This window comes from Solea senegalensis, linkage group LG7 (genome assembly GCF_019176455.1).
Source record: "Solea senegalensis isolate Sse05_10M linkage group LG7, IFAPA_SoseM_1, whole genome shotgun sequence".
NCBI lineage: Eukaryota > Metazoa > Chordata > Actinopteri > Pleuronectiformes > Soleidae > Solea > Solea senegalensis.
In genome coordinates, this window is record NC_058027.1 from 7,470,643 (window position 1) to 7,496,098 (window position 25,456).

Consider the following 25,456-nt stretch of genomic DNA (forward strand, 5'->3'; position numbering starts at 1 on the left):
CTCTTTTCATTTGTATTTGTGTTGTGTAGTTACTTGTTTGTTTGTCTGGCTGCTGTGTTCGTTTGTCTTTCTGTGTGTCTTCGTATGTCTTTGTTATCTGTTTATTTGCTGTCTGTCTGTCTGCCCCATATTTGTTTGTTTATAAAGTAGCCTACTATACTGTATCAGTGCAAACGCAGCCTCCAGCCTCAGCCGTGTCGTCAGTCGTGACGTCACCGCCCCCTTCACTTGGTCAAAGTTTTGTATGAGACGGAGAGAAAAAAAAAAAGAGAGGAAGAACTGCGGGTCTAAAACAGCCGCTGTGACCGGGAGTCTCGCTCGGGTTGTGCGGACGTTTTCTTCCCGCCGTCGTCGACATGTTCTCAGGTCGGTGTGGCTGCAGCTTCCACTCCTCTGCTGTCGTGGCCACGGAACGACTGCTGTTGCTGTTGCTGCTGCTGGTGTCGCGAAGCTGCGTGTGTGTGAGCGAGGAGGACGATGAAATCCTGGACAAAAAGCAGCTCGCCGACTTTTACAGTAAGTTCACTCTTGTCATCTGTGGGTGCAGCATTACTGCTGCTGCTGCTGTTGCTCTTCTACACTCACGTTTACTGTCAACAAAACACGTCTAGTCAACACGCTGTGGTCTTGTTACACTTTTAACCTGGCAGGGAGTGAATTTATGGAGGAATGAAGGAGTAATCACTGCAACATGTTCCTATCGGGCTGTGGTGCTTCGGGTTGTTTTGAAAAGTCTCACTTTCCTGGGGGCCCAATGGGTCTGTGCTGCTGCTGCTGGTCTGTGGACACTTTCAGCCTCACTGGACTCACATTACCTCCACTCATCTGTATTCGAATAGCTGTTGCTGCACTAGTGTTTATAATGATAATAATACTTATAATAATTTAATTCGTAAAGGCCACATTCAAAGCTACAGTGGCCCTTAAGTCCTTGCACTACAACATGATAGGAAACATTACAACATGATAGAAAACACTACAACATGATAGGACACACTTCAACATGATAGAAAACACTACAACATGATAGAAAACACTACAACATGATAGGACACACTTCAACATGATAGGACACACTACAACATGATAGAAAACACTACAACATGATAAAACACTACAACATGATAGGACACTTCAACATGATGGGACACACTGATAGGACACACTACAACATGATAGGACACACTACAACATGATAGAAAACACTACAACATGATAGGACACACTACAACACGATAGGAAACACTACAACATGATAGGAAACACTACAACATGATGGCTACAACATGATAGGAACACTACAACATGATGGGGACACACTACAACATGATAGGAAACACTACAACATGATAGAAAACACTACAACATGATAGGACACACTTCAACATGATAGGACACACTACAACATGATAGGACACACTACAACATGATAGATAGAAAACACTACAACATGATAGGAAGCGCTACAACATGATAGGACACTACAACATGATAGGAAACACTACAACATGATAGGAAACACTACAACATGATAGGGAACACTACAACATGATAGGAAACACTACAACATGATAGGCTACAACATGATAGGAAACACTACAACATGATGGAACGCTACAACATGATAGGGGAACACTACAACATTATAGGAAACACTTCAACATGATAGGAAACACTACAACATGATAGGACACACTACAACATGATAGGAAACACTACAACATGATAGGACACGCTACAACATTATTACAAAACACTACAATATGATTACAAAACACTACAATATGATTACAAAACAATACAATATGATTACAAAACAATATGATTACAAAACACTACAATATGATTACAAAACAATACAATATGATTACAAAACACTACAACATGATAGAAAACACTACAACATTGAAAGAACATGGAAAGTATTTATGACATCTAGTATTAAAGTAAATTTAGTCAAAACATAATGTATGTAACAACATAATAAAGTGTAAATATGTGTGCGTGTGTATTCGTGTGTATTCTTACCTCACAAACAGACTTCTATAAAAACATTGTAGTAACACACAGGAAATTACTTTTTTAAAGATTGTTACTAGTCCTTTCTTTCCTCTTCTCTTCCTTGAGCACCCAAAAAGCTCTTTGAATTAAAAAATATGCCCCTTGTTGACATCCGTGTGCACAGCATTAGTGCAGACTATGGTCAGACATGTGTTAGGATGACGAGTTGGACTTTATTTATATTTTGTTCATAAATGGAAGGGGGGGTCATCAATGGGTTAATGCAGTGGTTCCCAACCTTTTTTCCTTGAAACCCCCCTTGCTTGTGTCCAGGACAAACCAGGCCGAAACCCCTGTCCAGGGCACGGACACAAAAGATAATAAAGTAGAAAGTTCACATGCAAAAATAAACAGCAGTTGTATGTTTTTGTTCCTATTCTCGCAGTGTATATAGATAAAAACTGTCCTGTGTGTCCAATCAAAACCAAGGTATTGCCTTGTTTTCTTTTTGGTCTTTGGTCTTTTTGGTCTTTGGTACTTACACAACAGGAACCATCAGGTGTTGTTGATAAATAACTTGATAAATAACTAAGGGGGCTTGGACCCCAGGTTGTGAACCATGGGGTTAATGTATAGCCTCAGTGTTTCCCACTGCCTATATGGGGACCTACTTTTAAAAGATGGTAAACTATTGTGACCCAACTCACATTATAATTGTGACAAGGTCAAATTTCTGCACAATTTAGCAACTCATTTACAACAATTTCCTATAATAAAAAAATAACCTATGTCTTGTGCTTGCCCTGCTCACACACCTCTTTATTCCTCTGCTTTCAGAGAAGGGAATCTTCATCCTGGAGAGTACGCTGCTGAAGCGCTGTGTCACAGTGGATGGCTCTAACCTGGTGCTGGAGGACTGCGAGCGGCCAACGCGACGCATGCTGTGGAAGTGGGTCTCCCAGCACCGCCTCTTCAACATGGGCACCAGCACGTGCCTGGGCCTCAATGTTTCAGACACCACGCAGCCGCTCGGCATGTTCCAGTGTGACACCACCCACAACACGCTGTGGTGGCGCTGCAGTGGGAAGATGCTGTATGGGGCGTCCCAGTGGAAGGTGGCTGTGACCAGACGCACGTTGGTGGTGAAGAAAAACTCTTATCATGAGTGGAGAAGGTACAACACAGCTAGGGAGGGCCCGTGTTCATATCCTTATGAAGGTAAATCAATGTCCTGTGTTTTTTCAGGTCACTGGCGATGTTTGACTTCACAACATTTGACTTGTCTGCACAGGATGTTTGTGTTTTCTTTGCAGATATCCACACGTTGCAGGGGAATGCACACGGCATGCCCTGCGCCCTGCCCTTTAAATACAACAACAGATGGTACTCGGAGTGCACGAGTGAGGGCCGTGAGGACCATCTCCAGTGGTGTGCTACCACCACACGCTACGACGACGCTGAACGATGGGGCTTCTGTCCTGTCCAAGGTAAAAGACAAGACACACCAGAGTAAACACATGACATACAGACACGTTCTGTACAAAAGAAGAGTAATGAACTGACGCGAAAGACGAGGAAAATGAGATGTATAGTGGACGAGCAGAAACATGCAGTGTTGGTTTACTACAGAAGCGGAAGTGAAGCTTCTTCTGCTTCTACATCCGGAGAATTAGACAAAATAATACACAAAATAAAATAAGATAAGATAGTCCTTCATTTGTCCCGCAGTGGGGAAATTTACAATTTACTATCAACATTAGATACTTGGCTACTCCGCTAACTTAGCTAGCTAGCTAGCTGATAGATAGATGCTAGTTAGCCAACTTAGGTGGCTAGTTAGCTAACTTCGATAGATAGCTGTTACTTAGTGATTTTAGAGAGGTAGAGAGGTGTCTACTAAATATTAAATACTGTATGTAATTTGAACTTGTCAACATTTCCTGACATCTCTGACACTTTTTTTTTTTTTTTTAAATAGATTCCACTTGTGAGCATTTCTGGAAGTCGAACCAGGAGCTGAACGCATGTTACCAGTTCAACCTGTACACCATCCTGACCTGGAGTCAGGCGCAGTCAACCTGCCAGGCGCAGGGTGGAAACCTGCTCAGCATCAGTAGCCTGGCAGAGCACAGGTACATCAGAGGTACGCATCTGATAGTAACGCACACAGGTGTATGCAGCGTTCAGTAATCGCTATTAGAGGTGTCCAAAAAAAGAATGAGTCTTTTCTCCAAAGATTCTAAATCAATTGAAAACTTCCAAAAATCGATTTCTAAGAAAATAACATTGTTTGTTTTGATTGGCACAGGAATAATAGGAAATCGTTTTGATTGGAAGATTGATGTTTTACAACAGATGCGCTATAATCAAACTTTTTTGATTTTAGCAAATGGCTGCAATGAAACAAAGAGTGAAAAATTTAAAGGGGTCTGAATACTTTCCGTACCCATTGTATATGTTTCATAGTAAACCAGTCGTTAGTGTTAACATAATGCCATGCAGTGCAACCAAGAACCTGTTACACAATGAAATCCGTTTTTACACCTTTTTTTTCACTTCATCTGTGTGACTCTAGATCGACTGGCAAGTGTTGGAGTGATGGTGTGGATCGGACTCAACCACCTGAAGAATGGTCGGGGGTGGCAGTGGTCCGATGGAGCTCCTTTATCATTGGTCAATTTCACCACAGGTACTGATTGACTGTTTATTTCATGGCCAGTGGGATTGAAAATTGCTGTATACTCTTATCTGTCAGAAGGATTTCACGTTCTATGCAGCAGCGGTGTAGGCAGACCTTTTTTTGGGGGTGGGCCAGAACAAAAGTGGGCGGACCATCTTGTCAAAGAAAAAGTAGAAGTAGAAAAAAGGCAAACATAAACAGACTGGGTTTGTGTCACACGTTTGTGGCGTCAGCTTATTCCAAAATGGTTGAATAACTGCCAGATATGGAAAGTAGAAAGGAGCAAAAGCACTCACTCATTGAATATTTTTTGACAATAAGGCAGCCAGAAAATCAAAATAAATCCAGACAGCCTCATTATCTTGGTGGTCATAAGAGGGTTAAGGTTGTGGAGAATTTTCAGGCCTGCAGAACCAGCAGCACATCGGCTCTACAGAGCATTTTGTTTATATTTATCTCTTTCTAACATTTCATTTTTGTAACAAAATGGCCGGTCGGACCAGTGAGTAATGTGGGCGGCGCTGGTCCACCCAGGCCCTTTACTGGCTACGCCGCTGCTGCTATGCACCCAGTGGTTTTGGTTATGAAACTCTTCTCCGCATGTAATCCAATAAATATGTGAAGTATGAAATGTGCAAGCACGGTTTGTGGGAAATAAGTCTTCCAATATACACTCACCAGCCACTGTCTCAGGTAGATTTATTATCAGACTGCCCAGCCAGCATGTCCATGTGGGCTCCATTAAGGCCCCACCTGTGTTTACTGAAACCATGTGGGACCTGTATGACTTGTCCACTTCAAGCCCATTGCTCATTTAGGATCCACGTCGTACCCAGGTAGCCTGGAAAGGTGAGGGGCCACTATGTAAACCATGGACAAAACAGCTTGGGATCCATATTGTCAGCCCGAATATAACCTGTACACTGGGTGATACCAATATTGGGTTTGATCTGTGCGTCCCCAGTCAATTATTGGATGCCAGTCTCAAACAATATAAGGTAAATAAAACATAAACTCTTCCTCCCCTCAGCGCTGCCTGCCAGTCCGCTACAGGACAACAGACAGTGTGGAGTGTACAACTCAGCCTTCGATGGTCACTGGCAGAGTCTTTCCTGTGAGTCTGCTCTGCCTTACATTTGCAAGAAAACACCCAACAACACCAGGAGAGCCGAGCCATTGGGTGAGATCATCTGGACACACACACACACACACACACACACACAGTCTGGTTTCCATGACTTCAGAGGACATCACATTGACTTACATTCTTTTCCTGCAGACTTACTCTAACCTTAACCAAACCCTAATTTATGTAATGGTCTTCGTAATGTGACAGTGTAAACTGATTTAGATGAGTAATACCTGGGAACAAGCCTAACAATAACCAGTTAATGCCTAACCCTAACCTTAACCTGACCACATTTTACATTGTATCTCTATTTTTTCGTGTTCAATTCCAATACCAAGACCTCCAGTGTTTACCAATACCAGTATCATTCAGATGCAGTCAACTTTATTTCTAGAGCACATTTAAAAAAAAAAAAAAAAGGTTGACCAAAGTGCTTTACAGATTTAAAGGCACGCACAGCAACATAAAAGGTATGAAGGCATAAAATCAATAAAAAATGGAAGTAAAACAGTAAAATAGTGACATAATAGTATAGTAAAATATTGAAAACTACATAGAAGTGTCCGGGTTGACTATTTTTATCCTGAAGGGAACTAGGGATGCAACTTTAAACCTATTTCATTATTAACTGTGATTAAAAACGTTGCAAGAGCAGCACAGTTAAGAAAGATGGAGTCTGATGATACACTGTTAACACTTGTTACACTTGACATTGAATTACAGCTATGTGGCTGCATTACCTCATCAGTGGCCCCAATGAGCTGGTACAGAAGTGAATTCAAGAATCTCTTGACAGTCAAAGTGGTAGCAATGGTAGACTACTACTACTGGCAAAGCAGCATAAGGAGAACTGCACCAAACAGTCCAGCAATGAATTAGCCTCAAAATGTATAATTGTTGCATCCCTACTCATAACTGACCAATTCACAACAGACATACAGAGTATACAGCCCTAACTCACATTATGGTGACATGATAATGATATTTCCTTTACAACATGTCACAGGTTTCATGACTAACTAAACTCTTTGACTTATTTTCTTTTTCTACTATTTGATTCAGGGATTTTAGCCAATTTTGGACTAATACAGATACTGAGTAATGGCTTCTAACCTGAACAAAAGCCTCAGAAATGAGGTTCTGCCTCATTAGAGCCAGGTTTTAGTCTCTTTGAGGACTACTGGTCCTGACAAGATCAATGTTTCCACCAGAAAAGGTCCTAAAGGTGCATACAGGTAGCATCAATACACATTAGGGCTGCACAATATTAGGAAAACATGCACGGTAACATTGAATATAACTACATAAATGAATGAAAAGGATTTGTGTTCCAAAACTATCTATTGCATTGTGTTTCTTGCGCATGTTGATATTGCAGTGATCATAGGTTTTTGTAGACACAAACACGCACACAAAGCCCCCACCTTGACTGCAGCAGGGATGAATTATCAGTGAAAAATGTTCTCGTTCTAGCTTTTGTAGGTCTTTGGCTCAACAGCTGCACAGCACCTGGGGAGTCAACTTTCCTTTGACCTCTCCCTCTTTCCCTCTGTAGCGCTGTCGGCATCTAGACCAAAACAATGTCTGCTGTGAAAACATGGCGTTAAAAAGCGTGTCTAGCGTGCAGTCGGTCCCGCTCTGATTTCTCCTCCTGATTCTTGGTCCTCTCACAGAGAATTGGCAGTACATCCACACCGAGTGCGCTAACGGCTGGTGGCCTCATAATGGTTTCTGCTACAGAGTCCTCCCTCAATCAGAGGCAGGAAGCTGGGAGGAATCTTCCCGGGCCTGTGGATCTCAGGGGGCAAACCTCACCAGCCTCAGGTCACTGTCGGAGGTGGAGATCCTGCTCAGCGTCTTGGCGAACTGTAAGGAACATATATGACATTCTTTTTCATATAGATTAGGAAACTTTCCATGGCAATTATGGGAATTTATGGGAACAAGAATATATTTGGTGGGACTACTCACTACTGAGTAATTTTCTGTTCTGTTTTTTACTTTTTAAGGCTATGGTTGAAACTTTTTGATCAGCTGTTTCGATGCTGCATTTTGAATATCTACTTACAACATGGTTACAATACACCAGTGCGAAATGTCAATACTTATCATTTTACCTGCGGCCTTAAGATTATGTTCCGCAGTGTATATAGGTCAATATGGGTTTCTCACTGAGGACAAGACTAACTCTGTAATGTGGCTAATGCAACTCAAAAATCGTCCCTGGGTGGGCTTGAACCACCAACCTTTCGGTTAACAGCCGAACGCGCTAACCGATTGCGCCACAGAGACTGTGCGCAGGGTGTGGAGTGTGGCCTGAATGTCAGCCCACCTGTATTCAATTGAAAAACTGCCATATTTAACCCCATATACGTCGTGTAAAGACAGGAGCAGGAATTGGAAATCATTTGAAAAAAGAAGAAAAATTTGTGAACTAGTGCAGTTTCCATGAAAAATCTGTTTTTGTGTGTGTTTTTAGTAGTTGTTGGTTTGGTGTGTGCTCATTGTTACTATTGCACAGCAAAAGTTCACTGACATTTTTATTTGTGTATGGAAAAAAGCAAATACTGATACTGACATAATGGCATGCAATAAATACTACATGAACTACATGCTTGCATAATAGTTGGTTGGTTGTCACCGGAATGAAGAGCTAGATTTCAGTAGGGCGACAGCTGCAGGAAAGAAGCTTCATCTGAACCTGCTGGTCCGGGTGTGGAGAGACCTGAACACGCCTCCCTGAGGGGAGTGGGGCGAGCAGTGTGTGGTCTGCCTCAGCTTGACGGCGCCTTATCTGACCTGCAGCGTTACTTGCCAGTGAAGCATTGCCTTCATCACCTGCCTCAGCTTGACGGCGCCTTGTCTCACTCACAGTGCTGTGCGAGTGAGTTTGAAATCAATCGGACCATCGGTTCGAGAGATATGCAAATAACACACACACACACAGATAGATTCATGAGAATTACCTGGAAATTGGGGATAATTCGCCTGGAGTGGAACTCTTGTCTGATGCATTTGTTGAGCTCTGGGAAAATTTTGGGAAATTTTTTGCAACGTGCTGCTGCATTTTCGTGGCATTCTTCACGTATATGTCTTTGCACAATAATTACACACAAACAAAGACTTTCCATCTACTTTAGCTGGTGTGAAATACCTCCATGTACACGCTGAATAAGATGAAAATGCAGATATGTAGATAGTTAGTTGAACTAATGGAAAGGTCTTTTTGATTTAATAGTTGCTAAACTATAAACTATAGTGTCAAAACTTACTTGACTTTAAGTCGTCCATTAGTTCAAATGCGTGGCTTCATATCTGTGTTGTGGGCTCAGAGAAGTAGCTTAGTAGTTCAGAATTCTAGAAATCATTGTGCATGTGATGGAGGCATGCATGTATGCACGTAGGGGGTGTGGCCTCAGTAGCCCCGCATTACAAGTAGTGTTAGTGCTATGTCCCTGTAAAATCTGATTGTTTTCGCCAAGATTATGCTACAGTATTTATTTTACCAACTATATTTATGTTCCCAACCTTCAACTTTCCAACAATTCCCGTAATTTCCCAGGGAAAGTTTCCAACTTTGAAGTAAATACGATATTGTTTGTGGGAATATCACGGTGTATGTGTCGTCTTTCTCCTCAGTTTCTGGGGACAGTAAGGAGGTGTGGATTGGTCTTCGGAAACAGGCGTCTGCACCAGCAGTAGAATGGTCTGACGGCTCGCCAGTGACTCTCACTCTCTGGCATCAGTATCACCCTCCCCACAATGTGACAGACGCATCAACACTCTGCACCAAAGTAGACAGGAAGGTGGGAGACCTCTTATATTCAAGATTCAAGCACTTTGTCTTTGAGTAGCACGGAAATTGCTTAAAAGGCATAAAAGAACAACAACAAATCAATGCTAATTTAAAAGCAGCACACTTCAAGTACCCAACGGTACAAATAAATGAATAAACAAAGACCCAAAAACAAGTCATCACAGGTAATATGTGCCACCATAATAACTGAGATAGATAGATAGATAGATAGATAGATAGATAGACAGACAGACAGACAGACAGACAGACAGACAGATAGTAGTAGTTACTGATTTAGTTTCTTCCAACTGAGAAACTTAAGAAAACTCTTAGCGAGCACAAACCTCCATCAAGGCTGCTCAGTTTTCCACAGTGTCTACCTCGCAAAAGTAATAACAGTTTTAATAAATACGGAATGCAGATCTATATCTGGATGACCCCCAAAGTCTTATAATTTCTTCCTTGGGCCATAACCTGCATCCCCAGAGAATTCCATCCATTTTTTTTTTTTACTTTTTGAATCGTGCTGCTCACAGTCAAACAGAGGCCACGACATAATCAATCACTGTGTAGCAGGTGGGAATGAATTGTTCAGAGGTGATCAGCTCTAACACTTGCATTGATCAGGTGCTCTGCTTTCACAGAAGGGCACCTGGCTTTTAGCGCCCTGCACTGAACGACTGCCCGGCGTGTGTCGAAGAGAAAGCCCGAGTCCCGTCCAACAGTCTGGATCCTGGGATGAGGGCTGCCCTGAGGTAGGAATGCACACAATTACTCCAGCCCATTTACGTAGTGTTAAAGCAATACTTCACCGCTTTGTATTTGGCTTTGTATTACTAGAATAGACGTAGTATTTTTGATAAATTGTGCTTCCCAACCTCAGTTTCCCCTGAGTTGAGAAATATCTTCATACCCCTATTTGAGTAATACAAAGCTAAATGCAAATCTGTGAAGTATTCCTTGAAACCAGGTCACCCTCAATAATTGAAAATGTTATGAAAACGTTTAGTCTGGACAGGCAGAAAGTGAGACCTCACACACACTCAACTGCACCTCTCTCTCACTGGAGGTCATTCATGCTCATGCATAAGAAAAGTACAGTTTTATACCGTGAAACATTTGATAATTTGAAAAATACAGTGATATTAATTTTTGGTCATCTAACTTACAATCATACCACCTATGGTCCCAGCTCGCCTCGACTCGGCACGGTTTATTTTTGGTTTCCCACTACAAAATAGTTAAAAAGCGACATTTCCCTGGTAATTCTTGGAAATTAACCCACGTTTTTGGGATTTTTAAGTCTTTTTAACTGATCTACAGTTTTGGCATAGTTCGGCTTGATTCTTGTGTCGGACGTTGCGCTCGTAGTAGTATCGCCTCAGCTCTCTGGGAACCTTGCAAGAGCAGGTACTAAAAAAAGTACCAGGTACCAGGTACTATTTGCTAGTGCAAAATAACCATGCCGTGCCGAGACGACGCGAGTTGAAACACGCCATTTGTGTCCAAAGCTATAAACCTCGGGGAAACACTGAAGAGTAACAGAAAAGGATATAAAAAAAGGGGATTAAAATGAGTATTAAATGTGTGTGAAGAGGAGAAACTACAGCAGCAAAGGCAGAATCTATGATGTTTGGTTTTTATTTTACTGATTGTATTTGTGTGTTCATGTGTTACTTTCTGAGAGGAACTTTCATTTTCTCTTCTCGTGTCACAACAGGCCAACCACAAAAGTCACTTTCATTCAGTGAAACCGGCCTCTTGGCTTCTCACATAGCCAAATGAATTGCGAGCAAATCAGATTTGGCGACATTTGAATTCTTGGGCCGCGTTGTGACTAAGTGAAACGCGCGGATGGTGTGAGCTGCGCTGTGTCACAATAGCTCCATAGAGAGCAGGACGTGCAGCAGGCAGAGCCACACACGCCTGCTGCAGGTCAACTTCTGAGCACGTTGCCCTCTTCACAGGCACAATAAGCTGATTCACTCGGCTGCTGACGTATTGTCTGGCATTCATGTTGCTCCTTGACTCTGTTTACAAGAATATCAGACTCCTGACTCACTGGGCTTTTTCGTCCTGGAACATGAGTCAAAAAATGGCCCTGAAGGCACAATATCAGTGGACATGCTCCGGCAGTCTCTCTGGTGATTCCTGCTGCTGTTTTGCAAACAATCCTATATTTCTTTTTCTTTGTTGTGACCGTGTGTTTGTCCATAGATTTTAGTTCCCATAGTGATTTTATGAGGATTTTTGAGCAGAGGAAGATATGTATTTTTCTTTTAATGACTTAAGATGCTGTGTTCTTTCTACTTGCTGCCACCATGAGGTTGGTTTTGAGGCGTAAACATGTGGCTCTTTCACTGTGAGATGGATGCATTCTGGTAACTTTTCATATAGCGCCATCAACAGGTCAACATCAGCCACAGGCGTGTGTGGCTGTGTTCCTCCAAATCCTGCACAAGGAGAACAGAAATTCTTGAGATGTTGATGATATGATTTTAAAAACCTGATCCGTGATATTAGGACTTTTCATTCATCGCCTTGGTGATGATTCGTTTATTGGCATTTGTGGTTTGATTTGAAACAATCTGATTTCACATGGTGTGTCGTTTTCTTATTGCAGGGCTGGAAGCGTCACGGCCATTCCTGCTACACAGTGACGAGCCAGGAGCAAAGTTTTGATTATGCGCTGATGGGCTATTACTGCAAGGCTCCTCTTCTTACTGTGGAAAACAGGTGACAAGCCCAAACGGCTGAATAACTGCCAGATATTGAAAGTGAAAGTTATCTTGGAAAAAAAGGGGGCAGAAGAATTTTTCAAAGAACTAGTTTGGTGGCTACACTGGAGTCTCTGTCCTCACGTCTGCTCTTCTTCACATCTGCAGGTTTGAGCAGGCGTTCGTCAACAGTTTGCTGAGTGAGCGAGGGGCCAACAGCAGCGTGTATTACTGGATCCACCTCAGAGATGATGGGGAGATGGGAGAGTACAGCTGGCTGCTTCACAACAGCTCCTCTCTGCCTCTCACCTTCACTAACTGGAACAAACATCAGCCAGGTGGGCTGCTGGGAATGTTTTTGTTCACTCGTGAGATTTACTATTGATGCTTTTCCACTACATGGTCCCAGCGCAACTTGACTCGCCTCTGCATGGCGCGGCGCGGTTATTTTGCTCTTCCATTAGCGATAGTACCTGGTACCTTGTACCAGGCAGACTGCCGACCACTGATTGGTCAGAGATTGATCAAACTGAACAATGCCGAAATGTAGATCAAATGAAAAGACTTAAAAATCCGGAAATATGCGTTAATCTCCAACATTTAGCAAAGGAAACGTCTAAAATCTCAATATTTATCACAGGAGTACTTTGCAACAGCACGGCTCTAAAGCCTGTGATCACAACTGGTGAGCCACATCACAAACCCTGTCACTGTATTTCAAGTGACTGTGTCAGACGGAGTCTGTGCTCCGGTCATGCAGGAAGTGCTGAACTAATCCTTTTAATTACCTGATTCTAATGATTCAGTTATACTGAAAACAACTGCTTTCACGGCGGGTTCATGCAGGTGTGCAGTGATGACTCCGCCCACTTTGAAGGGGGTACTATAGTAATGGAAAATCAACCAAACCATGTAGAGTTGAGCTGCGCCGAGGCGGGACTATGCAGTGGAAAAGCTTCACCTTCTTCATTCCTGTTTCCTCCTCCTTTCCTCAGTCAGTGCTGGTGGTTGCGTTGCGATGTCAGGTGGACCTGCTCTGGGTCACTGGGAGGTGAAAGACTGCGTGTCTTTCAAGGCCTTGTCTGTGTGCAAGCAGAGTGTGAGCAGTTATCACGATCTCCAGCTCCAAGAGCACCACATCGACGCCCACGCCCCCTGTCCTCCAGGATGGGAGTCACAGTCTGGGCTGCTCGACTGTTTCAAGGTTTGGATCATGTTCCTCTGCCCTCGTTCACCTCCCTTCTTGTCTCTGTTCTGACACGTCATCCCGGCTTAATCTCTCTCTCTTTTTATTTGATATTTGTTTATCTGTATTACAAGAACTTCCATGGAAAATCACAACACATTAGAAAAGCAGGAAAACGCGGCGGGAAAAGGGAAAACAGTCATTAATCTTTTACCTCTCAAGCAAAACAAGACGAAAATCAGACAAGGACAGGATTTGCGAAGGAAAGATAAGAAAGAGGCAGTAATGTAACATAACAGATGCCAAAAATATGAAAAACAACCACATGCCTCCCACACCAAATTCTTTATGAAACAGGAATCAATGGATTTGAGTGTGTCTAAATATAGTTACTGTATTTTTTGCAGTTTATTCCATGCCCACATTGCATTGTGGGTAAAAGTGTGTGAGAACCTGAGGTGTTTTAGAGTTTAGAGTTTAATTCTTCAAATGCTTAGCCAGGGATAATGAGTGTAAATGTGCTACAGCCTGACATCCCATATTTACAGCTTCAGTTACATTGTATTAACATGTAGCAATGATTGTATGTATCAGCCATTTCAAATAAGTCAATAAAATACATTGAAAAGTAGATTTGCTGAAAACAGAGTAGCAAGATTTTGCATATAAGCGTCACATTGAATTTTCATAGGTTGAATCTTAAGGACTCTCTATACCTTAGTGCAGTCAGTGGTTCCCAAAGACCGGGTCAGGGCCCACAGATGGGCCCTAAACATATCCCAAGGTTTTATTGAAGATGTTTTAAATAACTTGCAAAAAAACACATAGATGTCATCAAGAGGCAGATTTTTACTTGTAATTCCCTCAGAGGTCAAAGCTTCAAGGAAGATAAAAGTGGAGGAGAGAACTAGCCACAATACAAAATGTAATTTCCTGTGCATTACCACGGCGTTTCCTGATTTGTTCTGCGCATGTGCAAAGTGTGACCACTTCCTGGCGAATGTCAACAGTTGTGTAATGGCGACTAAAACTGAAAATAACGATAAAATAAAGATAGTTTTAATTCATTTCATGATTTGTTTACGGATTCAAAGCAATACAAAAATGAAGGTGTGCTGTTTCACAGTGGTAGGATTTTTAATTCTCATGCATAAGAATCAGTGGGTGGAGCCAGGCATCTTTCAAATGGAATGGCAGAGGACTCAAACCTGCGGCCCTCGGGCCACATGTGGCCCCCTCAATCTAATTAATGCGGCCCACCACTTAATATCAAGTTAAATGTGTTATAAAAATTGATATTAATAGATTTTAATTATCTTTTTTTTAATCATGAATAGCATATGTTGTTCCATATACAAAAACAAACACTCTAAGAAATATTTAATATCACAATATCATTGAGATAGCATTTTAAGCTTGTATTGCCGATTCATACTGAACACTTTACTGGCCCCTACTGGCCAGACTAGATATGCAGTGGCCCCCAGGTCATATGAGCTTGAGGCCCCTGGTTTATGGGCTTTTCCTAACCCCGAATTGTGATTGACATAACCGTAGAGAAGCTTTGAATGGTCATCAAGACTAGAAATGCTCTGCATGAATACAGACCATTGTCCTGATCCCACATTCTATTCCATTCCAATGTAATGTTGTGCCTGGAGCATGTACAGTGGACACAACCAGTCGGCATGGTCACAACATTATGGGATGCACGTGGATGTTTGCATAAACCGTGTACTTTAAGTGACGTGGGTCGACGATGACATTTACATCATTTGTACCTCAGAAGACATTTAGTTCATAAGTAGACTTCCACTTTTCACAGCAGTTCAAAGTAGACATTTCTTCCTTTCTCCATTGACCGTAGAGCTGAAACACTTAATCGATGAATCCATTAATTGATTACTAAATTAATTGACAACATATTGATAATTGATTAATCGGTTTGAAGCTTTTTTCATGATTAAAACAAGATTTATGATTCTTAAAAGTGAATATCTTCTTAATTTCTTTGCTATGGATAACAAAGAAATCATTAAAAGTTAATCATTTTGGTTTGTGGACAAAACAAGAAATTGAGAACATCATCATTTCCAGGTTCGACGAACACCGATCAACAATTTTTAAGTTTTTCTGATATTTTGTTGACCAAACGATTAATCGATTAATCGAGAAAATAATCGGCAGATTAATCGATTATGAAAATAATTGTTAGTTGCAGCTCTAATTGACCGTGTAACTCCATATGTTGCTCTTCTAGGTCTTCCATGATGAGAAAGTCCTGATGAAACGCTCGTGGGTGGAGGCAGACTTCTTCTGCCAGGCTCTTGGCGCTCAGCTGGCCAGTTTCTACCACTATGAGGAGCAGGTGTTTGTTAAACACCTCCTCACGACCATGTTTGAAGGGTTGGTACAGCTCTCTGGACCTCTGTAACACCATATTAACGGTCTAGTGGGAGGGTTTATTGACTGAAATGAAATATACTACCCATCAGTATGATTTTACAACCAATTAGGTCATTTGATCTCTCATCATCCTCCTTTTCCCCACGTATACTTCAGACTCTGGTATAGTGAAATAAGATTAATTTATTTTCTACACAATAACATACCCTGGTATATATAGTATTAAATAGTAATAAATAGCTCACGTACCACAGATTGAGAACCATGTTTTAATTGGTTGAGTGTTTTTTTCAATAATTAAAAAAATAAATAAAAAAGTACTTGATTCATCGAGAAATGAATCGGCAAATTGATTGATTATGAAAGTAATTATTAGTTGCAGCCCTAATGTTCGTACTGGTTCCTCTGAGTGACTCTTGTGTGTGTTCTTGTTCTGCTCCTCTCTGTAGAACACTGGGTCGCAGGTTCTGGGTGGGTTTAAACAAGAGAGACCCCGACTATCCTGGAGCCTGGGAGTGGTCTGATGGCTGTCTTGTAAGTGCACAGACACGCCCACTTGCCACATTTACCCTCAGTGACATCCAGGAGATTTATTTAACCCTTGCTGTTCTGTTGTTCTGTCCGTGTCTGTGCAGGTTGTGACGTCCTTCATAGAAGATAAGAACGAGGAGGACGACAGGAGGGACTGCGCTGTGTACAGTGCCCTGACCAACACTCTCATGCCACAGCCATGTGACGGCAAACACGAGTGGATCTGCAAGCTGCCCAGAGGTCAGTCATAATTCTCGTGTCAGAATTCAAGAATTCAAATCCTTAAATGTTATTCACTAAATTATTGTTGCAGGTGAAAAACTGAAAAAACCCTACTGGTACACTGAGGGTGAGTATAATTCCGTTCATTGATTTTCACATATATATCAACTTTTGCCACTTTTCCACTACATGGTCTCAGTGTGACTCGACTCGCCTCGGCACGACACTGCATGTTTTTTTTTGTTATATCTATATTATAGATATACTACTATAGATGTCGATGTAAATAAACATATACTGAAGATAAAAGAGAATACAATAGTGTCATAGCTTGTGTAATTGAACCTCATTAACTTTAAGAACCTATTTATAGATGTATAAACAGGTTTAGGTTTATTTTTTAGTCTTTGTGGGTGTGTGAGCATTTATACCAACATGTTTCTGGCCCCCGGGCCTGGCATACTTGACTCGATTTGGACCTGGTGTATATAATGAATAAACCCTTGAAACAGTTTGCTGTATGTGTGCTCTGTTCGCCGCAGAGAGTGAGCCCTGGGTGTTTTACCGCGGTGCCGAATACCTGCTGGCGAAGCAGCCGTTCGACTGGCACTCTGTGTCTCTGGCCTGTCAGATGATGGGCGCTCACTTACTCTCCATTCACTCCAGGGACGAGCTGCACTTCGTGAAGGATCGCTTACGGCGGGTGAGTCACAGCCTCTGCTCACATACACACAGATGCACATAGATTTAGTTTTTTTCCGAAACTTGCTACATGCTGTTCTGAAAGCTCAGTTAGTTAGTCAGTATTTTAAATATTAAAACTATTTGAATCTAATGCAACATTCACATCATTACAAAAACACCCACATTCTCTCCCAATACAGTACTCCTATAGCAGTTCTGGACTGGCAGGGAACTAAAGAATCCAAAAATAAGAAGTGGTACTGATGAAAATAGCATGAATAAAAAGTGTAAATATACAGCAGTAAATAAAATAGACAATAACAGCTGTGAAATTAGAACATTTGTCTGCTCCACATTTACCTGTCCTCATTCACAGCCTTTGCTGCAAACAACATCTTATAATAGAGTTATAATAACTGCAATGGCAAAAACAACATGACAAACGGTAATAATTGTAGATTAAATAAAATAATCTGCTGTATACATGCATAACGCTTTATTTGCTAAAACAAAGAACGAAAATTGAACCAGATGAGTGGAGTCAAAAACTAGGGCGATTTATCACATTACCCAGTATCTTGCCTGAAAGTCGATATAAAGTTTATCCAGGTTTTCCAGTATCTCCCAAATCTATCTTGTTCAAGCCCGCGAATGAATAGCTTTTCCATTATAAAAATATCCTGAACCACTTTGATCCAGTCCTCGAAAGGACAATATACCAGTGACATCCCTTGGTTGGCTTAATTATTGTGTTTTGTTTTTATATTTATGTCTGTCATTGTCTTAAACCAGTTTTTTTTTTTTTCATGTATTCGAAAAGGTGGCACTTTGAAGAAATTTCGAAAAGTTGGCATGTATGCACAATCTTTTACCAACCATTTCCTCGTAATTGCTTTCTTACTCGCTAATAATAGAATATTATACAAATATTGGTCTTCAGACCCCTTCACAGTGTCCGGTCTTAATTCCAGACATAAAGACATAAACTCTGATGGAATTTTCCGAGTCCCAAAACTCATGAAAATGTGTTGCCTTATTCTCGCCACAGGATCTCCGATCCTGCATATTTGATGATATAGAACACTATCTATAAACTAAATGCTATAATAAAATCAATGAAATAGATTTTAAAACTCAGAGATCAATGAGGCTATAGACCATTTTAAAAAACAAATCATATAATATATTTTAAATAAATAATGTAACTGTATAATCAATACCAAGCAGGTAACAGCTCCATTCAATTCACTTTCATTCTGGTCGTGCCAAGTGACGATGTGAATAATTTATAGAGTGAAACCCAACAGTTCATCTTCACAACGAGGAAAAACAAGTGCTCACACAGAACCAAACCTGCCTCAGGTTTAAAAAAATGTGAAAATGCTGCAACAAAGGTTTTGTCCTGCACTTTGAGAAAAGAGTGTCAGGAAACAAGAGTCGCTGATCTGCTTTATAGATGAGAATTGTCAACATACAGCATTGATAAAACTGTAATCACTGTTTATTTCTTATTTTGATATTATCAGAAATAAAAAAAGTGTAATTAAGCCTCTAAACCACCATTTATTTTTGGTATAAACCAGTGTACGTTATTTATAGTTTAGTGTAAAGTATTTAAATTGTACACAGATTGTGATAAATATTTTAAATATAACAATTTTGCCACTGTCTTTCGTAGTTCACATTGCACACCGCTCTAATTAAAGATATATCTAAACATTTGAACAACAGTAAACTAGCATCTCCCTTTTTTACTTTATATTTTTATATATAAAGAGTTATTATTGTCCAGTGCTAATGGTGATGTCGTCTTCTTGGCTTCTATAATCAGTCCACTTCCAATTTTTTTTAATTAAATAGCATCTCTTGTGGTCTCAATTTTTCCATTACAGATATCTCATCCACAACGCACAGCCGCTGACCCTCGTTCTGTTCTATACCATAATCTCATAATTGCTTTTTTGCTTGCTGTTGGTAGTATTCTAAGAAGATACTTGTCCTCTTTTTGTAGTAGGTCTTGTGATAAGCTTCCCAAGTAGAGTATCTTACATGTTCCAAGTATCTCATATCCTCGTATCTTTTTCAGTCCCCACCATATCTTTATCCCAGTATCCTGTAATCTTTTGGCAAGACCAAAATAAATGTGTGTGGTCTAAATTCATGTGTCCAATGAGCTCCAACACGGCTGTTGATTGGATACCAATTCTTTCCTAATCTTTGGCGTTAGAATAAAAAATCTGGTCACGTTTTTCCAATTGAATTCTCTCCAAATCCTGGATCTTGTGGCCATGCACTGCATTTTACAAAATATTAAAGCATTTGTATTAGTTTTTATCTCCTTTTATCTCAAAAATAATCCCTTATTTGTAGGTACCAATATCGTTCATGTTCATCTAATCCTAATTTCCCCCTTCATTTTTCAATATTGCTGTAATGCCTTTATTTGCCCATTGTCTAAACCGTTTATCATGAGAACCAGGTATAAACCCTGGATACCTACTCAACGTGGGCGGAGTCATCACTGCACGGCTGCATGAAACTGTGACTAGTGAATTGTAAAGCACTTGTTTTCAGTGTAACTAAATCATTAGAATCAGTTCATTAAAACTATTTGTTCAGTACTTCCTCCTTGACCGGAGCACAGACTCAATCAGCAGTGCTATCTCTAAATACACCAGACTCCTCTGTTAAATATTGAGATTTTAGACATTTCCCTGGTAATTGTTGGAGATTAACGCACATTTTGAGGATTTTTAAGTCTTTTTTAACTGATCTACAGTTCGGCATTGTTCGGCTCCATTCTTGTGTCGGACGCAACTTAACCGTGGCGAGGCGAGGCGAGGTGGTGGAAACATGCCAATAGTTTCTTCAATGCACTTGGAAGGGAAGAGTGAGAGATATTTATATGCAACATGCAACTTCACTAATAAATGTTACAAGATTTTACACACTTTACCATTAAAACTAACCACAGTGCACCCTCTCACGCCAAAATTATGATATATTGATTAAACGTCAAATTCGATGGATGCCAGTGGTTTTCAAAATGCAAGACATGTTTTACTAACTTCAGAAAAAGTGTTAAATGTTGATACTGTTGGAATAAAACAAAGTTTTAGTTCAATTTAAAGCACAGCGTTATCGTTGAGTTTACCAGTGCACAGCTAAAGAAAAGCACACGTGCGTGAATGAGCGTGAACACAAAGGACACACTTATCCCTCATACGAGCTCAAGTGTTTACAGACACACAGTGAAAAGCCCAAACGTCCCTCATACACTGACACCTTCACGCTTGAGTGGCCTCACACACAAGGAGAAAAAAAAACAGTAGCAGTGGGCGCTTTTCTTTTTCTTTTCTTTTTTTTTACCAGACGAAAGAACTTTCTTGTGGTGTTGTGGTTTGTGGGGGATAAAAGGAGCAGGAGAGAGATAAAAGGAAGTGAAGCGCTTGCCAAGGACAGAGGCTCAATGGCTGCTCATGTCTGAAAAAGGCAAACTTCCAACTCAGTGAAGACAGCAGAGGAGGAGGAGGAGGAGGAGGAGAGTGAAACTAAAGTTTCTTTTCATCTCTTTCTCTTAGTTCTCCCTGGGCCCGACTGACTGGTGGATCGGCCTGTCCATTGGGCAGCCTGGAGAGGAGGTCAGGTGTGTATGTGTGTGTGGGAGCTTGTTAAGCATTCCTTGACATTTTATTTCTTCATTGCGACTAAAGAAAGAGTACAATTGTAAAAGAATATAACTGACACAGTCCTGCGATGGACTGGAGACCTGTCTCGGGTGTATGTCAGCTGGGATTGGCAGTGGTAGAAGATTAATGAATGAATTAACAATCATAACAATACACTTCTTTAGGTATTTTGTTCACCTAATGAAGGGTTTGCTGTGGCCTCCTGCTGCTGCAGCCCATCTGCTTCACAGTTCAGTGTGTTGTGAGTTCAGAGAACGTTATAGTCTGCATACCTCGGTTGTAACGAGTGGTCATTTGAGTTCACCTCTGACCTCTGGCATCAACAAGGCATTTTACTCCCAGAGAACTGCTGCTCACTGGAGATTTTCTCCTATTTTGGACCGTTCTCTGTAAACTCTAGAGATGGGTGTGTGTGAAAATCCCAGTAGTTCAGCAGTTTATGAAATGATAAGACCAGTCTGTCTTGTAGGGCTGTTATTGCGGTGCACACAGAGAGCGGAATATTAGAGGTTGATTGATGATCTTGATTTCTAAACGGGTTACACGTGGGTCGACCTCTCCCAAATATGAACTAAGGTTAACATGAAAATCAGGCTGATTTGTGGTAACAGAGTTCTGAAACACAATGGTTGTGGCGACATCCTGCTGTGTTTTATTGTGAAAGTCACTTTGAGCTGAAAATGTAACCTTTCAATGACTCCATAACAAGTTAGCAAATAGATGTCAACTCAGACAACACACCCAAAATGAATCATCAGACACTTAGCAATGCATCTTTTTTGATATAATCAAGAATAGTCACATTTCTTATAATATCATTTTTTATATAGGGCTGCACGATAAATCGTTAAAAAAATCTCAACTACACGTGATCTCATTTCTAAATGACAACGATTGTTCTGCATTTTATTTCATCATGTATATCGCAAATACGTTTTCACAAGAATCAAAGTGTTTCGCTTGTGACATTGTGCATTTTCGATCACTAAAGGAATTGTCAACTATTTTGATAATTCATTCATCGGTTTGAGGCTTTTTTTCATTATTATTTATTCATTATTTCTGATTGTCTCAGCTTCTTAATTGTGAATATTTTCTTTGTTTCTTTGCTCCACATAACAAAGAAATCATTCAAAACTGAATCATTTTGGTTTGTGGACAAAACTAGACATTGGAGAACATCGTTTATTTCCAGGTTTGACAAACACTGATGAAGGTTTTTTACGTTGTCTGACATTTTATGGACCAAGCGATTACTCGATCAATCGAGAAAGTAATCAACAGATTAATCGGTTATGAAAAAATTGTGCCAGAGAATCGTGATCTCAATTCTAAGCAAAAAAAAAATCACGATTCACATTTTTTCCAGAATCGTGCAGCCCAATGTGTGATAAATACACGGGAATCGACGTAGCAAAGCAAATAATTGTCTTCTGAGGAGTGATGTTGCTCACATGACCCTGTTCCTCCTCACAAATCTCTTCTGTGAAAATCCCAGCTGCTTCTGGGATCCATGCAGGATGTTTGTGTTTACATTCATGACCCCCGACTGATGCTGCTCAAGCTGGGGCAACTCCAATTAACAACAAAGCCAAGCTGAACTTCCCTGAAAAATTAGTGTTTGATCTCCAATGTACATTTCCTTTTTTTTCTGACAGGTTGATTTGCTCGAATCATAGCAATATTCACCATTATTTTTGCTTTTATTTGCAGTTGGAGCGACAAGACTGGAGTGGACTTTCAGAACTGGGCTGAGAGGATCAGTGGGAAACACGGGTTTTGTCTCACTATGTCCTCTTCAACAGGTAAATATAATATACAGAGATTTTTTTGTGGGGAAAACAAGCAGTCACTGGGGTGGGGAAGTGTCCTTGATGATTTTAATGGCTCTACTCCTGCAGTGCCTGGTGTAAATGTCCTGCAGAGAGGGCAAATCTGATCCGTTGCTCAGCTGCTTTGAAGTCCTTTGTGGCCGAGTAAAAGATTTTCAGGATCTTAATTAATCAAACATCTGAATTGAATAATTCAAAATGAAAAACACACAGATTTGGGGATGAGGCAAATTGGACACTCTAAGTTTCAGATGGTTTGGCAGAGTGTTCCAGGTTGTAGGTGCACAGTAAGGAAAACTGGATTTTCCAAATTCAGTGTTAACAGAAGGAAGCTGCAGTGTGAGCCAGTCCTATGAACGTGCATGATGGAGACTTACATTAAAAGATATTAAAGAGTTAATATAGGACGGTAAGAGACCAGTGAGAGCTTTAAAAATAAACAAAATTCCTGTAGATGTGTGTGTGAGAGTGGACGATTGTTTGTCTCTATGTGGCCCTGTGATGGACTGGTGAGCTGTCCTGGGTGTAGCCCGACTTTCACGCTCCCACTCTCATGTGGATGATGAGCAGTATAAGATGAATTAGTGAATTAACAATAATTACAATAATGATGGGTGGATGGATGTCAGTTGTAAATGTGTTGCTACATTATGTGCTATGAATTATACAGCGATAGATATAGATGATAGTTTGCCATCAAACGTTTGGGAAACACCGAGTTAAACTGAGGTTTATGTTGCAGGGAAATGGTCGACAAAGAAGTGCAGTGACCTTCATGGCTACGTGTGCAAGAGAAGGACTGCGTCTGTGGTGGAGACTCCCAGAGAGCCGCACTACATCGGAGGATGTCCCGAGAAATGGCTGTACTTCGGACACAAGGTTTGGACACACAACACAAACACGCATTTCAGGATATCAGAATTTCACAAAATGATGTGAAGATTGCGTGCAGACATTTTGTTCACTAGGAGATTGCCTGGGTCAGATGCACATTTGTACAACAGCAGGACATTTTTCCGGAACATTCGGGTTAGGTGGATGCAGGGGACAAGACACTCACTCTCTTGATGGGAATATTCCACAGATTTTCCTGCTGTGTCTTAGTTGCTTTATCTAGTTTTGTATTTTGCTGTTTATAGTTTTACATTTCTATTGTCTGTGGTCAGCGTCTGTACTCATAATTTGCAAACAAACACTTAGTGTGTCTTTATGCCTGTCCACACTGTGGTATTGTGTAATGACTGTCTGCTCACTGTGCTGCGAGCTGAAAGAGAGAGTAGAGTTGCTCATGTGACCCTGTTCTTCCTCACAAATCAGATCTATAACGGCCTCCTCTGTGAGGTCCCAGCTGCCCGTGGGATTCACGCAGGATGCTTGTGTTTACATTCATGACCCCCGACTGATGCTGCTCAAGCTGAGTCAGCCGCAAGAATAAGAAGGAGGCTGAACTTTTCCCAAATCACTGACTCATCTGGAGTAGCATTTGATTTAAAAATGAAAATCTACACGATGGCTGCTTATTACCAAATTATGATAATGTTTTTCCTTGGGCCATAACATGCAAATACAAATGCAAAATTTGTCCTTGACTTTTTGAGTGAGTTTAAAAATAAACATTTTTTAAACTAATCCCTTTTTTTCCCCTTCAAGGCATATAAAAATATGTCAACATAAGAATTATATTTCTAACGTTTGGTGATGATGATAATGTGGCCAGTCATTACTCTGCAAAACCAGATCAGACCCACATATTTGAGACCATCATTGTTCAGTATCTTTCTACTATTTAAATACTAAGGACAAATAGTATAGGGCAATAAGGAAGGGAGGACATAAAGGAAAGAGTCGTAATGGACAGTTTAATCCAGAAGAAGGCAGTAATGCATCATTATGGAAACCAAGTACAGTTAAATAACAACCAACCAGCCAACTGCTGTACTTTCTCTTCTTGAATATATAAAAATCTACATTATTGTTTCTGAGAATCAACTTTGGGAAAGTCAGATCTTATGTGTTTTTTAGCTGTTCAGACTGCCCGAAAATCAAGCTATAGATACAATCTGGATGCTCTTAAAAATCCAATTTGGGCTACAGTCTGAACAAGGCTCCAAGTTCCATTTCATATTGAGGTTTTGTGTTGTGTGTGTGTTGGCAGTGTCTCCTGCTTCACCTCCCTGACGATCCAAAGGATGGAAAGAGTTGGAAAGATTCCCAGTCTATCTGCTCTTCATTCGAAGGCTCGCTGGTCGCCATAGAGGACGAGATTGAACAAGGCAAAGTGAACTCTACAACCGTCAAGTACACGTCGATATACAAATACCGTAGAAATTGTAATTATTTTCTATTTTTTAACTGCAGCCTACATCACCATGCTGCTGCAGGGCAGCTCTGTGGGGGTGTGGATTGGTCTTGGGGACGGGGACATCATGAAATGGACCAATGGGAGATCAGTCAGCTACACCAACTGGTCTCCAGTAGAACCGAGAAGTTACCTCGCTGTAAGCTCCAGCTGACCTTGCTCGTCTCAGTGTCTGTATTTATGTGTGATAATCAATCAATTAACTTACTTGATTTGTTGCATAT

General features: G+C 40.8%; 1 protein-coding gene and 1 non-coding gene across 2 annotated transcripts in view; one reads left to right on the top strand and one right to left on the bottom strand.

Annotated features, from left to right (window-relative positions):
- Positions 1 to 242: 242 nt before the first annotated feature.
- pla2r1 (phospholipase A2 receptor 1) overlaps positions 243 to 25,456 on the top strand; it is a 34,210-nt gene continuing 8,996 nt past the window's right edge. Inside the window, exons 1-22 of the mRNA XM_044030973.1 lie at positions 243 to 516; positions 2,839 to 3,219; positions 3,315 to 3,488; positions 3,980 to 4,144; positions 4,577 to 4,690; positions 5,712 to 5,861; positions 7,484 to 7,678; positions 9,450 to 9,616; positions 10,251 to 10,361; positions 12,230 to 12,342; positions 12,492 to 12,661; positions 13,319 to 13,527; positions 15,770 to 15,915; positions 16,365 to 16,449; positions 16,551 to 16,686; positions 16,760 to 16,795; positions 17,211 to 17,371; positions 20,934 to 20,998; positions 22,755 to 22,846; positions 23,616 to 23,752; positions 25,029 to 25,146; positions 25,232 to 25,371. Of these exons, the coding sequence (XP_043886908.1) occupies positions 357 to 516; positions 2,839 to 3,219; positions 3,315 to 3,488; positions 3,980 to 4,144; positions 4,577 to 4,690; positions 5,712 to 5,861; positions 7,484 to 7,678; positions 9,450 to 9,616; positions 10,251 to 10,361; positions 12,230 to 12,342; positions 12,492 to 12,661; positions 13,319 to 13,527; positions 15,770 to 15,915; positions 16,365 to 16,449; positions 16,551 to 16,686; positions 16,760 to 16,795; positions 17,211 to 17,371; positions 20,934 to 20,998; positions 22,755 to 22,846; positions 23,616 to 23,752; positions 25,029 to 25,146; positions 25,232 to 25,371 (3,225 nt within the window). The 5' untranslated portion in view covers positions 243 to 356. The remainder of the gene's footprint in view (positions 517 to 2,838; positions 3,220 to 3,314; positions 3,489 to 3,979; positions 4,145 to 4,576; positions 4,691 to 5,711; positions 5,862 to 7,483; positions 7,679 to 9,449; positions 9,617 to 10,250; positions 10,362 to 12,229; positions 12,343 to 12,491; positions 12,662 to 13,318; positions 13,528 to 15,769; positions 15,916 to 16,364; positions 16,450 to 16,550; positions 16,687 to 16,759; positions 16,796 to 17,210; positions 17,372 to 20,933; positions 20,999 to 22,754; positions 22,847 to 23,615; positions 23,753 to 25,028; positions 25,147 to 25,231; positions 25,372 to 25,456) is intronic.
- Positions 8,029 to 8,102, bottom strand: trnan-guu. Its single transcript has one exon. It is a non-coding gene; the product is annotated as a tRNA-Asn (tRNA).